Genomic DNA, 16,225 nt, shown 5'->3' with positions numbered 1-16,225 from the left:
GAAGTGAAAACATGGGAAAAAAACAACTATCATGGTGGTTTGTCAAAGTAGATCAGTATCTTTCGCTGTCACGTAACCTTTGCCAAATAAAGAAAACATGAAGAAATTTTTTCTAAGGTGGCTTTCTATTTGTGAATATTTCTAATAACTTACATATTTGTGATTAAGCAGAATAGCTGCCTGGAGTTTCACCATGTGGTTTACCTGACAACATATCTATTTTATCAGACACTGAAGGACTTTTGCCAATTGAAATCAATTGCAACATACCGGTAGAATAAAGAGCGAAACAGAAGGGACATTCTGCATGGCCGACTGGGAAAGATATTGATAAGAGCAGTTTTGTGATGTAAATAGTAACCAGTCAGTCAATGAGAAATAAAAGAGTTCCTTTGGAAAACAATCAGGTCTTTCTTGATAAGAGTCTGTAATTTATGACTAGGTTAGTCGGCACGTTTTTGTCTGCAAATCCAGGCGATAAGACGCACAGAATGCATCATACATGAGTGTGTTACATGTTTTTTTAGATAAGATTAGGATTTTAAACTTAATCTGGATTAGTTAGTCAATTTCAAGTCTAGTCAAGTTCAAGTCTTTACAAAAGTCTTTTCTGTTTGTTTCTTTTAAACTAAATCACTCTTGCTGTTGGCATTTGGTCTTTATCCCTCCTCCAAAAATGTACTTAACCTAATCAGTTGCCTAAAAATCTTATGTTTTGGCATTACAAAGATCTGAATAGAGCACAACAGTGTTTTCAGTCATGTTTACCAATCATTTTCTCCATTGGGGTATAAAGCATATTCAATAGAGTTCTAAGTTACATTAATAATAATCAGCTTGAAAGATTAATCAAGATCTTGACCAAAAATTGATGGACTCCTTGATGGAAATAAAAGTTGTGATGTTATTTCCATCAAGAGGTGCATACATTTTTGGTCAAGATCTTGTATTGACAGTTTTAGAAGTGTTGCCAAACATATAACATGAAAGAAACATAATAATCACTGCAATAATGATCCAATCATAGACTCTTAATCATTTGCCTATTTAAATCCAATTTGGCCGGGCGGTGTTTCATCACTTATTTCCGCAGATCATGGTAAGTCAGAATCGTCACAGTCCACTTTATGCTGAGAAGTAAATGACTAAGTTACCTGCATGAACTTGTCCTGCCAAACAAAAGAAAGCATCAGGGTATGTTCTACCTCATGCTTCAGGTATAAGAGAGCCACAAAGAATTACAGAGCAATAAAATAAGATCTGCAGCTTTACCATCTCCTCTCACTGTTTACTTTTTAACTCACACCATTTCCTTTAAAACCAACCACACGCCGGCACAGGAAGAGATCAACAATGAAGTACTGCTGAATAGTGGAGTGAGCTGGACAATATTTCGCAAAAACACTGAAGATTTTTTTTTTACATACATAGTACACATGTAAGAATGAAGAATGACATGAATGAAGAATGAAGTCTAACCTTTGAAAGGGACAAACCTGTGATCGAAAGCCAATTATTTCCTTTTTCGTGCAGTGTTGGAAAATGCTGAACCTATGAATGGAATTAGAAGCACCTGCACATGTAAAAACTTCTCTTGGTTTCGTTTGGTTGACTTTTCAAGGGTGTAATAGGTAGAAAAGGTGTGATAGGATATTTCATCAGCCCATTGTGACTGTTTGGCGTAAAAAAACAAACAGAAAACGCTGATGCAGTTGTCGTAGTTGTGTATTCAGCACGTCAGTAACTGCATAGGAATGATTCGCATCGGCTTCACTGAACAGTATCAAAATGCATGTAATTATCAGATGAATTAAAAAACGATATATTATGCAAAAAGAAAACTTTTCTGTAAATGTTCTCCTCACTCCAATCTCCCTAGGTAGATGGACTTAGGGTATTTGTCTTTCAATGGTGCCCACTGCACAAAGAAGTAGTCAGAAAGGTAGTAGAGGATCTTCCCAGATAGAGACAGTGTCTCCACGCGACAGATGCTCTCCACGTAGACGATCAAGACCCTTTTCAGGCCCAGGACGCCCAGGAGCAGGCCAGCGGCACACAGCGGGACGCATGTCCCTGGACCGTTACACAGTACCTGAAACACACACATATACACTTTAAATATACAAAAAAAGCACACAATAACATTGAATTAATTACCTGTAGTCAAGGCATCATGAACTGACAATGAACAACATAAATATACACTATTGCTCACTGTTAATTCATGTTTGTTCATAATGCAATAGTCAGTGTTAATTCATTCATACCATTTAAAATTTAACAACTAAACTAAATAAATGCTGTAAAAAAAATATTGTTAATTATTAGGTCATAATACCTAAATGCATTAGCTAACATTGCCAAAGTGAACATTTATGAATTACTTAAATGTATATTGAAAATAAATTAATACTTAATAAATTAATACTTTTATTCAGCAAGAATGCATTACATTTCAAAAAGTGAAATTAATAAAAGTTTATTAATTTTAAATGAATAAAATTAATTTTAATTAAGTAAAAATTTTATCTTTATTATAAATTCATCTTATGCCAACTTGCAACAAGTTATCTTTACATAAATGGTTAAGTTCACTCTTTGAGATAAACATTTCAGGTGAACTTGTTGACAAATACTTTGAAAAACACCATTAATTTGGGGATTTACAAGTTTCTGTAAAGCTGCTTTTGGATTTTGAAAAGCAGTAGAATTAAAAATGAATTGATTTGAGATTTGACTTATATAGGCTATAGGACACAAAAACGCCTGCATAAAGTATACTTCTATACTTCAGTCCTCTGAGCTGGAGAAATATGAGCTTTCTGGTTCAAAACTGGAGACAGCGAGCGGCACAGGAAGGCGGTTAGACTTCGGTGGAGACGAGCCATGGGGTCTGGAGAAATCATCTTACACCGACTGCTCAGACACATTAACACTGGAAAAATCCAGCCACTGTCTGCTCAGAGCCGAAACTGATACGACGCAGGAACCGAGGACAACGACCGAAGTGAGAACATCAGAGGTGAGGGACGTTTCCACTCGCATACGCTTCAGTTCTTCCCCCTCAACTCATTTCTGTCTGCTTCAAGGTCCACTGGTGCTCGGATTCAGTTTACTGCCAGTTTCCAAACAGTCTAAAACACTCCATTTCCCATCCAGCACCTGGAGACAGATGAGCGATGAGGATGGGCACGGACGGACCACCAGGTGGGCGATCTGTCTCGGCCCGTGTTTACATTTCACACACACCTGCGAATTCACCTCGGGGGATGAGATCACTCTCACCCAACAGAGAGATGCTGACTTCAGCTCTGAAGGGCTGCTGGATTGTGTACCGAGTTTGGCGAGTGTTTGCTATGGGAAAAGGCCAAACCGTCAGAGTGCTATTTGAGTCTGTCATCAGAGTGGTGCAAATTTAAATGGCCATTTTGTGAAACTTCAACACGACATAAATCAAACGTCAGAAAAGCTCCGTCTTTGGGCTGTTGAATCTGCTGGGCACTTGAATGTCTATAAGAAAACTTGCTTTTCTCAAGTCTCTCTTTATGTAGTAAGGAGAAGAATGCCTAAGAGTGAAAGCTCGATATGAGGCCGTCTCTTTTTAGCCTCTTCCGCATTTTCCCAAAAGAAACACTTGGCACTACCAATCATGAACTAAAACACTAAAGCTAAATCACTGTTAAACCAAGCTTGACTTCAATAAAAATAAATCTAAACAAACGAAAAAGCTGGATCAATGGTACAATCTAAATAAAAAATGTAGCCAATATTTGTGTGTGCTTGGTGCCGTTAGCAAAGCAACATGCAGAAAAATCTAACTGGATGGATGGATGATGGATGGATGGATGGATGGATGGATGGATGGATAGTGTAGATGGATGGATGGATGGATGGATGGATGGATGGATGGATGGATGGATGGATGGATGATGGATGGATGGATGGATGGATGGATGGATGGATGGATGATGGATGGATGGATGGATAGTGTAGATGGATGGATGGATGGATGGATGGATGATACACTTATCCTGGAACATTTTAAAGAATGAAAGGCGTTCTGGAGTGATTGTTTCTGTGATGTCATCACAGCGAGACATGTTTGTGGCACAGCTGACAGACAGGTGAGGACGCCAGACTCGGGAAGCCTCATGCGCAGGTGCTGAGACATAACTACTGATGAGGTCATCGAGGTGAGGCCACAGAGCAGCTCCAGGTGAGATTAAACTGTTACTTCTCTTCTCAGGCTTCAGATGAGTCAGCAGACCAGACTGAAGGTGTCAGGTCTATAAATGACAGACGAGTTCATTCGGAGTTTTGTTAAACAGTAACAGAGAAGAAGGTCGTTTTATGATTATGATTATTATTTTACAGGTCTGTATCATCTACTGCAATAACGACACTACTATCTTATTATGTTTTCCACTTTTTAAAAGTTTGTAAATTGGATTTATGATTAGGGTTCTACACTGATGTAAGATAGATAGATAGATTAATAGATAGATAGATAGTGTCCTTTCTGGCATCTTGTACATTAATGCTTATATTGTGTTTCTCACTTTGTTATGGTTTGATTGTATTTGTGATTAGGATTACAAATTAACTGCTTGCTTATGAACATTATTTCTCTACATGCACGTTCTGACATATTCTGACATGCAGATCCTATTTTATGATCTATCCATCACTGATTCTCATCAACATATGGAGGAACATTAAATAAATAAAACATATGGAGCTCTCCGTCCACCGCGCTTTCCAACAATTTCCAAATAAGGCTAAGATGAAACATATGGAGTGCTGGGGTGCACAAACAAAAAACCAATGTGCAGACTCAGAGGAACAGTGAGGAGTCTCTCTGGAATGTGTGGGACGTCCACCGCACAACATCCAGACCCCCGTTATTTGTTATTGTAAATCGTACAGACCCGCTCCCCCACACACAAAACCTGTATAAAAGAGATTCTTTAAATTGTTTTCCCGTATTCGTCCTCATTTTGGACTTGCGTCACAATTTGACTCGCTCATGAAACAGACTCCATTTTCAGACAATCAGCATTTCTGTCAACAAGTTTAAAACACAAGCATCAAGTGTAATCTTGTCAAAGCGAGTTAAGCGGGAGGAGATGAAGAAAATAAATAGCAGAAATCATAACACTCAATATTTTTGATAGAGGCATCACCTTTTTGTTTACTATAGAACATTTTTACTTTAACCTAAAAAAATAATTAGTGAAAAAAGTGATTTGAGATAATGAAGCAAGGTATATAATTTTTTTGAAAATAAATTATTGAAATATAGACCAAATAAAGTTAAAAAAAGAAGAAGAAATATATAGACCTGATGTAGCCCCGCCCCTTTTCAGTGCTTCACTCGTTCTGTTCTCTCTTCCGGTTTATATTTCCACAGTATGACGGTAAGATCTTACGGATTCATGAATAAACCGCTGGTTTTAAAATCGTTAATTATTAGTTATGAAATCCCCTTCAAACATTACAATGCTCAAAATAACTTTCGTAAACTCTACAATAAGTAAATTCACTTCACCAGCTAAATATTCTCCGACAGAGATCCCATAGAAATATACACAGCTACCGAAAAAAACAAAGTTCAAACTAAATTCTAAAGATGGATGCGAGCTTGTTTCTCTGGCGCATAAGCTCAACAGTCTTGAAAGTTTGGGAGATTTCAGTCTAAAAATGAGCTGTAATTATTATGCAAACATATTACTTGCATTAAAAATTGATTTTTAATGTCTTTAAACTACCGTAAGCTAATATTTATGTATAATAGAAAAGTTATTCAAATGTAGGCACTTCAGTCTAGACTGACGTACTGATGAACTGAAGCTGTAAATAACCGTGATCAGTAGTATTCACTATTAACTGCTCCTCACGGCATGCTGAATCCGGGACGCTTGGCTTGTGCTGACACATCTGGAGCTCATGAGTAGCCATGACGCACTCATTTCCTTTTATGGCTAAAAGAGGACTGAATCCACCCCCTCTTCACCTCCGGATTTCAGACCTGACCCCCCATTTCCCCCAATTCCGCTCTGGTATGTGGACGAACGGGCCTCAGCTCCTCACCGAAATGCTCAAGTTTGGTTAAAACAAACAGCTGACACAAGTCACGCTGAAGGACGCTCCCTCACCGCGCAGACACAATAGGGGTGCCGGACCCCCTGAAGAAGATCTTAGACATTGTCTGCTGGACTAAAAAGGAAATCCTGCTGTTGAAGTCCAATGGCGGATCAAAGGCCACCTGGTCCTTATATTTTAATCTCACATTACAAATAAACAACAAAACGTAAGCATAAAATAGATTTAAAACATAAATTGTATTTTATACTTAAAACATAAATTACAAAAAAAAAAAACTCTGGAAATGTGCCCTTTTCCATCATGCTTTATTTCATCACTAAATGTATATTACATTTTATTATATAAATTTTTTTTTTTTAAAGGCATTTTTAATAATAAAAAATACAATAATAATTGTGTCCAGATTTGTACTACTGAGACGTGCAAATTGTAATTAATGAATCAGTGTTGTTATTAAACTAAAAGTTAGTTTTAACCAAAACTAAAAGTTTTTTTTAGTTTTTTATTCAGTAATTGAAATAAAGCTGAACTAAAATAAAATATAAACATTAGATGAAAACTTATATGAAAATTTGAAATATTGCCATGGCAGCTAAAATTACGTTTGAACTTAAAATAAAGAAAACTTAAAATTAAATGAAAAATTAATTAAGGCCAAGCAAAAATATAAATGGCAAATTATAAAAATGGCAAAATTACTAAAACTTTAACTAAAATTTAAAATAAATGTAACATTAAAATAACTAAAAGCTCATTCAAAATACAAAAAAAAAAAATAGTATATAAGCAATACTAAAATAACTATGCAATGAATGTCACAATGCAGAAAAATCTTAAAGACATAATATATTATAAAAACTATTTAAATAATAAATTAGCTATTTTTTATTTTAGGGAAAACTTTTTTTTTTAAGTATGAGATAGAATAAATTTGTCTAAACTCTTTTACCATGAAACTAACGTGACAACAGATCCAAGTCAAAAAAAGGCCCCAATCGTTCTTTAGTTTCCTAGAAATCTGGAAACCACTTTCCCATTAATAAACTTGCCTGAATGGAAAAGTAGGAAATGACGTCAGCATGAGGAGAGAGGGCGCTAATTAGAGCTTAACAGAATACTAGTGTGGCGGTCCGTGAGAGATTTGTCTGGTTAGCGGTGACCTTTGGGCTCTACTGCTCAAGCACTGCAGCGCCGGCCGCTTAGTCACGCTCCGCCTCCTCTCAGCTGGTCTCCACGGCAACACAGAAACCCGAAACTGAGAGGAGTCGGGCCGCTGGGCCAAGGAGCCAGTCAGGTCTCGCCACATCCTGAGAACAAGACCCCTCGGCTGCTCCGCTCACAACCCTTCATTACACGACCACAGGAGGAGAGAGAGAAAGGGGCTCTGGATTACGGATCATTCCTGAAAAAGGGCTTAAACGCTGCCCATCCCTCTCTTTTTTTACTAAATCAACCCCCTCTCTCACTTTTTTATCTATCCTTGAGTGTTTTCCCAGCAGCTCTCTCTCTCTCGCTGAAGACAAGCAGAGAAACAGCAGGATTAGTGTTTGCTTATACAGCAGATAGTCTTCCAGCGGTAATGTGATAGTCTTATCACCTGCTGAAGGAAAAAACGTCTATCACATTCCCTTTGCTGCTGTGTGACATGCACAACAACTACTGCTTTGTGTTAAAGGGATAGTTCGTACAGAAATGTTCATTCTGACATCATTTACTCATGTTGTTATAAACCTGTACGACTTTCAAAAGAAGATTTTGTCTGAAAAACATCGGGTCCTATTGACTTTTAGTGCATGGGCAAACACACATTTTTCTAAATATCTTCTTTTGTGTTTCGCAGAACATAGAAAGTCTTACAAGTTTGGAATTATTAATGACAGAATTTTCATTTTTTGGGTGAACTATCCCTTTAATATCTTGGTTGGGGATTTCAGAGCAATTTTTTGCCTTAGAATGTGCACATTTTAGCACGGCGGTTTCTTGTGCAATGCACATAATCTGTGCTTGAAGAAAGCACCACAGATCTCATTCACAAACCTCTTATTAATGTCAACACACAACGGCATATGAAAGCAATTTTACTTCCAAAATGTGACGCATTTCAAAGTGAAATAGTACACTGCCCGGACAACAAAAAAAAGTCGCTGTTTGGATTTAAATCGGCAAATGCTTTAGTCTATGATCGGATTATTATTGCAGTGATTATTATGTTTCTAGCATGTTATATATACAATTTACAATAACATCAAAACATTTATTTCCATAAATTTTTGGGTCAAGATTTTGTATTGACAATGCAAGAGTCCTAGCCTGGGAAAACCCAGACCACTCTCAGTTGTAACTGAGTAAGGGTCTGGCAAAGCTCCATAGACAATTCATTTCCACAGGGGCGTCACCAACGGACGTCGGATAGATCTAAAACCAATCAGAGCGATGAATGACATGACGTATGCAGAGCGACGGAGAAACATTTCGAGACTCTCAGCAATTCTCTGTTTGTGTTAACGAAAATGACTATTTTAAATCGCTTGAAACAGACACGATAGCTGATTCGAACGAGTAATGTTGTGATGTTCCACGGCGGCATCCATCTTTGTAATGTACAAAATCTGCGTCACCGTCTCTGCTCTGTCGTCATCGTGTAAAGCCCGCCCCAACGTTTCTGATTGGTGCCGCGATTTCGACGGATTGGAAATGGGTTTCAATGGGCTCTTTGCCAGACCCACTTGCAGAGCAAATCTAAATTTGCCGGAAGTGGTCTGGGTTTTCCCAGGCTACAAGAGTCCAGCACTCTGTAAAGTCTCCTCCAGCACATCCCAAAAACCTTCACTGATTTTAAAGTCTGGACCCAGAGGTGCCAATTCATGTGTGAAAATGATTCTTCATGCAACCATTCTTTCACAATCTGAGCCTGATGAATCTTGACACTGTCATCCTGGAATATGGCCATGATGCGTCTTCCTACAAACCGCAAACACGTTGCTTCTGTATTTCTCTGGTCAAACCATTCAGGAAAAGTACAGAATTTGGACTACATTTCGCACTACATTACATGTCCTCTATAAATAATAAAGGGTGGAGATATTTATAAAAAGCTGTTTTCCAAAACCGTGCACATGTTTGAATTCTCAAGGTTATGGACACGCAATCTGAAGGACACGCAGTCACAGAGATTCGCTTTGGAAAGCACATTAAAGAATGATGAACAATATGGTACATTAATAATACAGTATAATAAATTTGTACGGTACTTAAACTGAATAATAACACTAGTGTCTTCTGTAGAGCTGCTTACACCTGAACTGAACTTTTTGCCTTTTTTTGTTTTTATAATTAATGAACTTTGCAACATTAATAGCTTTTGAACTGAACTGAAACAACACTTTACTAAATTGAGCATAATAATGACACTATTGTCATATGTGGAGCTGCTAGAGATTAAATTAAAGTTGTTTTAATTGATTCATAATTTGACAACATTAACACTGTTATTTTCCTGTTTATTAATGGGAAGCTACTTTGAAACAATCTGTACTGCATAAAACGTTATATAAATAAATGTGACTTGTCTTGACTACTTAATAACATTCTCGAATCTGGTAATGCAAACTAATATTTATCATATCCATAATTACGTTTGCATAATTTTTTATATTTAAATACCCATTTAAATTTCAATAAAAGGCTCTTATCGTACTGAAAATAGAGCTGGGCTGCCCATAGGCATGATCTCATAAATATGTTATGATGTGCTATTTCTGGAGGGTGTTATACAGAATACTCTGCAGAAAAGAGGAATGAATAATTAATGAGGATATGATGGGGGGGGGGGGGGGGGGGGTGAACGAGAGGAGAAGTTACCCACCATGTCCGGCTGAAGCCTAAAGACCAGCGGTACGGATGACATCAGAGCGCTCAGGGAACTCAGAACGGAGGAACTCCATGACTGACGAACCTCCCGACTGCGAGGAACCCGGTGGAGAGTGAACTGTGTATAGTAAATAAAGGAAAACATGAAAAAAATGTCAGGGTTTAAGTGAGAATATAAGCAGAAAAACATTTTACACCTATCATCTATCTATCTATCTATCTATCATTTCAAAATCACAGTCATCTGAAAATACATGAAAAGGCAAAGGAAGTGCTGCCATCTGCTGGTCAAAGTAAGACAAAACCAATGAGATTTCTGAGTTCCACAGAAGAAAGGGGTTTTTGGAGTATAAATATGTTCAGTACAGATCCATCACCTATTCTGGAGTAATGTTAATGCCTTGATTGTCCAAAATGTGTTCTGTGATTTTTCCATATTTTATTATAGACACATTCTTTTTGGGGTTTATATTAATGACAGGAATCTAATCTTATTTATTGGAAAGTTGTTATCCATAAATGTAAACAAACAAAGAGTAAATCCCGACATCTGCAAACAAGAATTTAAGTTGTACTAGATTAAATTAAATTAAATACAATCTCTGTAAACAAGAAAGCTATAAAAGCATCTAGAATTTGTACCATGTTTAATGTTCTTTCATAATATGAATTTCATTTTTTGTACCCCCACTTTTTTCTTTTTTTTCTGTCTTTTTAAATAATTTTCGATAGATAAATCAGGCTTCTTTATATAATTTTTATTAACTATTGATCTATAACTTGTTTATCGTCTGAAAGTTTGTAGTTTACGTCTGTAAAAAAAAAATAAAAAAAAAATAGATCCATCACCTGAGAGATTGAATCACTTTTCTTCCGCTCTGCTTCAAAAGTTCGGATCTTCTCTTCACTCATTTTGTCAGTGTCTGCGATCACATAATGCAGAGGGTTATAAGACGGAGATAAACTCCCCAACAGCCGGATGATTTCTGTTGTGTGTCCTCCTAAGTGAGACAGAAAAGAAACATTTAAAGTCAATAATATAATAATTATAATAAAGGGTTATTGTTTAAATATAGCTAGTGGGCGAATAAAATGGATATTACCTTTTTATTAAAATCAAAACATTAAGTTAAAATATACAAATGGAAAAATTAAATGGAAGGATGAATCTATGTCTATCCAGGCTATCTTCTATCCGTCACTATTTCTTTCAGCAACTTTAATTTTTTAATTAGAAAAAAGTAAAATACACAGTAAATTTGAAAGAATTGAAAAAAAAAAAAAAACTCACATAGGGGTGACTTTCAAATAAATACTACTATTTCATTTTGAGCTTATTTTCCAATCCCTTTAACTAACAAAAGCCAAGGCATCATCCTGCAGGAAGTGACATCATTTTGGAGGATATTATGAATACATAAACGGATGTTATGAATTTTGTGATGTTTTATGGTATTAATTGCTGTATTATTATGTTGCTGTCTATGCAGGTAACTTACGCTGCTAAGAAACAAATTACCCTCAAAAACAATAAAGTTCAATTAATTGGCTTAACGTTATATATATAGTAAGCTTATTTACACACTATAATAAACTATGCTATAATATTACACGCACAAATACATAAATACACATGCTGTATACTTGTTATATATATTATATTATAATATATTTTACTCTGTAAATGCTATTTTTACGAGGTTGATTCTTACCGGATCCAGCCACCACCAGCACTGACACAGAACCCTTCTGTCCTGGTTTATATTCCGAACCATGTCGCAAAATCCCAAATAATCGTAAAATAAACACTGTTATTAATACTACAGCAGTGAGAATGACACCACTCACCACAGCATATAGTAATGCCATCAGTTACCAAACTAAACGCTATCAGTTACTGTCTCAAAACGTTAGTAGACTCATGTTTGTTAAGAAAGAACGCACATTTATACATAATTATAATATAATTTAAACTACTTTATAAACTAAATCTGCAATGAGTGCAGTAGTTTTGAGAATGGAATGATTTGTACACGTACAGCTGCTACGGAAAGTCATAGGGGACAAAAGTTATATTATGTTTTCATTGGAGTTTGGAAACAGCGACGCCTACTGACCACTTTAAAAAGTGGATCAAATGTATCAGGCTGAGTGTGTCCAGTAATTGTTTTATGTTTTTTTTTTCAAAGCTTATCATTTAGATTATAACTTATTTTTATGTATCCTTTTAGTCAAGTGAATATTTTCAGGTTTTTTAAAAAAAAAGTCATTTCTGCACAGACCATGGCGACACATAGGCCTAAAAAAATCAACTAAAAGAGGCATTTCCTGAATTCAAAACCAAACATAAACAATATTCTGCTCTGAATCTTTCCGAGGATTGTATTTATTTAATCTTCTCTGCGGTTCTGTGGGAAGTTCTCGTGTTTGTTGTCTCATGGAAATGGTCCTCAGTTGTTTTGTCTAGTGCTCCGGAAGTGCTTCAACCGCAACATGCCACTTGAATGTCTTGTAAACTGGCATGAAATAAATATTTACTAGTGTGAAATTATTTCTGCATAATTTAGACTCATTATCACAGCTCATTTGTTATAAATGTTTGACTAATTGCTTCCAGCCGAGTTAGCGACCTATTCTGTCATCTCTGATTTAAAAATGTCTTGATGCAACACCATGTTGTCATTGTCAGTTTCGTGATGGCTCGTTTGGACTGCGTTATTGTAATCAGATGAGACACTCTCAGTAAAAACTTTTCATCAGCTCAAAGCCAGACCACCCGCAGATGGGATTTATAAAGGGAACTGTCAATTACCGTCTGACATTGTTCAACAATGGCTCTCGAGATGTCTTAAAACATGTTCAGGTCTCTTTTGTTTTTCAGTTTCTTCAAGTTTGCATGGTTTGTGAAGATTCGATGGGCTGTGGCTCAGAGGAATAGACTTTTCCCTTGTACACCCAATATATATGATGGCATTTATGCTTGAATGATATAACATAATAATATTTTTACATATAATAACACACTAGCTTAACATTATTATTATTATTTTGCCAATAAATATAATATCATAAATAAATAATTGCACCCAACAACATATGATTACATTGAAACTTAAGCTTAAATGACACCAAAAATTAACATATTATTTTAATATGTAAACAATAATAATGTTTTATTATTATTATCATCATTATTATATAATGCAATAAATAAATGCACAATGTGATAGATTAAAATGATTATCCAATATAGCCTATAATATAATCATATTGGAAATTAAGCTTAAAAAAAATAATATGACAATATTATTATTAAGAAGAAGAATCATTATACTCATAATATTAATACTTCTAACAATAATAATCATTATTATTATTATTATAACATTAATAACAATAATAGTTTACCAAAAATATAATATTAAATGAATACATTAATATATTTATTAACATAAGTGCTAATTGTAGGCACCATTTCTGGTGGTCACTGAGATTCTACTTTTGGTATTTTGGCTAATATTTATTTAATATTTGGTTTTCCACAGCCAATCACAGTGTGTCATAGTTCCACTGACACGTTTCCTCTCATTTGACTGGGCCAGCAGATTTGCTTGAACTGAATATGTTTGGATTTAATTGCCTAGTTTAGAGAATCAGTCATGCTCTGATTAATAACTCTGTCATGTTGTTGGTCAGAACTTCATTCAGGCATCAGCTCTTGGACTTTACTTGTCCAATGTCTTTTCTGAGTCCAGCAAGATTCCCAGTAATGCAGCCAACCAACTTTATTTTCTTTTTTTAAGGGTCATTCTCAGGGCATGACTACTTGGTATGTTAATAATTCTTAAATTTACCACAAGGGGACAGACTGCACAGGGCATTTTGGTTCAAATTCCACAACACAAGCCTTTGGACTAAAATAGAGTCCGATGGTAATTAGTGCAAACATGCATTGCTTTGATGTTAAAGATCATTCATTCATATATTTATCTTCCCACCCACCAAAGATTCAAATCTGTTAAAAGCTTTCCATGTCCATGTGCCCTAATCAAACATGCCTTACATCAATAACACAAGAATTTACAAGCTGCTTATGTAGAGACTCTGACCTTTGCACCAGATTCCAGACAATTACAGCTTCCTTCATGCAGCCGGATATGAAGACTGACCATTTCACACAACACGACACTGACTTTATTTCTCTCAATCATTTCTCACTCACAACCTCTGTTCTCTGTCCAGAAGCACAGCAGCATCATTGGAACAAACATCTGCAGTAGGGAAACTGGGGCTAGTTGTCACACAAGCTACAATATATCAGTGACTGAGGTTTTGGGTTAAAAGTCCAATTGTGTAAATGTTTTCTTTAGTAGTAGTTTCATATGTTAGTTTCTAACACCTATTTTAACACTGTCTTAAGTTGGAACTTTTAAAACATATATATATTCTGCAATTTAAAATTCTAGGGTCAAATAAGGGTCAAAACTGAAAGTTAACTAAAACTTTTATAAAGATAACAGTATTCATGATAAATGTCACACAATTTGTTATAGTTGTCATTTTATACAACTGATTTAACTTCTGCAGTTTAATATTAACATGTTCCTGCTGTTTCATGAAATATTTTGTGTTTCATAATAATTGAAAAGCTACTAAATACATTTACAAACTGACATTTTGTGGGAAACGTCTGGATTTTTTTTTTAAATTTGATACACTGCCGATTTTGCAGGTTTTCCCACTTACAAAGCATGTAGCATGTAGTAAAAACATGTCATTTTTATCAAGTACTCATAGGTACCGGTACTATGATATATCTAAAACAGTAGTATACTGCAAGTGCAAAAATAATATATAAATAGTAAACTATAAGTATAATGTTATGTTTAAGAAAACTTACAAGTATACTTGCAGTATAAAGTACTAAACTATTGAGAGTACACTTTAGTGTGTACTTTCATAAACTAAAAAAAATGTACTTGTATCAAAATAGTAAACTACTAGTACAAGTTCACTTGTAGTACAGATGCATTACAAATAAACATATAGTTGTGTACTTAAAGTTTACTACTGTATAGTACACTTAAACGTATACTATTTTCATATACTAAAACTGGGACAATTTAGTCCCAAGCAGTATTGAAATAGTACACTTACAAGTTTACTACAAGTACACATTGATATTAGTATACTTACTACATAAAGTATACTTAAAAATATACTTGAACATTACTGAAGTATGCTTCGTAAAATTAACTTGAAGTACTTCTTTTTCGTAAGGGTAGGCTAGCCTCAGTCCATTAATCACAATTTTTTTATTTTTTTATAAACATGTTTAATTTAAGTTTAATCTCAGAGCAGATATTTGATCAACTGTAATTTGAGACTCAGATATGATGCTGAGATAGACTGGCAGATCAAACAGCAAACCAGTTTGCCTGGATTAATACATGTCAAGATTCCTGCAGGTTGCCATTCTATCTGCACAAAGCTCCTATTGTAAGTGCATCTGGCAAAAGCACAGCAGGGTGTATCCAGCCCTCGGGGAGCAATGGTGACCCTCCGAAATAACACACGATTTCAAGAGTAAAAGGTGCCTGACAATGAACAAGTTTGATTTGCAATGCTACATAATGAGTCAATCATTACCTGGAAAAGATTTCGGAAACTTCCTGGCTTATTTGTCTCGGCTTTGTTCATGTGACTTTTGCTTTGACTACCGGGCAGGATGGAGCAACTTTCAGGTTGACACACCTGTATACTGTCTGCTGTGAGAGAGGGGTTACAGATGTTTCATATTGATAAAGGAGAAGTATCATGCCCGGCCTAGTCCCTCGCTTCTGTCATAAATCCTTTTAAGGAGTTTAGGATGTGGGCTTAGTGGTAGTCACTCGCCGACCGAGCATGTGAGCTTAGAATCATTGCTAAAGGTCCCCATAATCTGAACGAACTCACAAAGAAGAATCAAACCATATAATGTAGCTATAGATATAATAAATAAAAGGCGGGAATGTACCTTGACTTCACTATCTTCTTTGCTTAATTAGAGATGTCAGCAAAGGACTGTAAGAAAAAACACCTCCATATATGAACACAGTAAGGTGTCATTCTGAAGTGCTTCATTGATAGCTCTTTACTCTTCAGTGTCACAGTTTCACACACTCACATAAGCAAGCAGTGACTCCTCTTGGTCTCTCAGTGTAATAATGCTGCAGTGGGAACGGTGATGTCATGCCCCGTCAGCGGCTCT

The 16,225-nt window shown here is 35.7% G+C and overlaps 1 protein-coding gene across 1 annotated transcript; it reads right to left on the bottom strand.

Moving 5' to 3' along the window:
• Positions 1 to 1,270: 1,270 nt before the first annotated feature.
• Positions 1,271 to 12,064, bottom strand: alg14 (ALG14 UDP-N-acetylglucosaminyltransferase subunit). The gene is made up of 4 exons (XM_079602231.1): positions 11,688 to 12,064; positions 10,825 to 10,976; positions 9,971 to 10,093; positions 1,271 to 2,092 (listed from the first exon to the last, which is right to left on the bottom strand). The coding sequence occupies exons 1-4, from the start codon at positions 11,842 to 11,844 to the stop codon at positions 1,862 to 1,864; spliced, it is 663 nt and encodes a 220-aa protein (XP_079458357.1). The 5' UTR covers positions 11,845 to 12,064; the 3' UTR covers positions 1,271 to 1,861.
• Positions 12,065 to 16,225: the final 4,161 nt, after the last annotated feature.

This window comes from Phoxinus phoxinus (genome assembly GCF_949152265.1).
Source record: "Phoxinus phoxinus genome assembly, chromosome: 24".
Classification (NCBI taxonomy): Eukaryota; Metazoa; Chordata; class Actinopteri; order Cypriniformes; family Leuciscidae; genus Phoxinus; species Phoxinus phoxinus.
This window is presented reverse-complemented; position numbering and strand designations above follow the sequence as displayed.

Excerpts from the sequence above, each read along its gene's own strand:
- alg14 (XM_079602231.1), bottom strand. The coding sequence starts at position 11,844 with ATGGCATTACTATATGCTGTGGTGAGTGGTGTCATTCTCACTGCTGTA. Across the intron at positions 10,977-11,687 it reads GCTGGTGGTGGCTGGATCCG|GAGGACACACAACAGAAATC; the intron begins GTAAGAATCAAC and ends TGTCTCACTTAG. Across the intron at positions 10,094-10,824 it reads AAAGTGATTCAATCTCTCAG|TTCACTCTCCACCGGGTTCC; the intron begins GTGATGGATCTA and ends TACTATACACAG.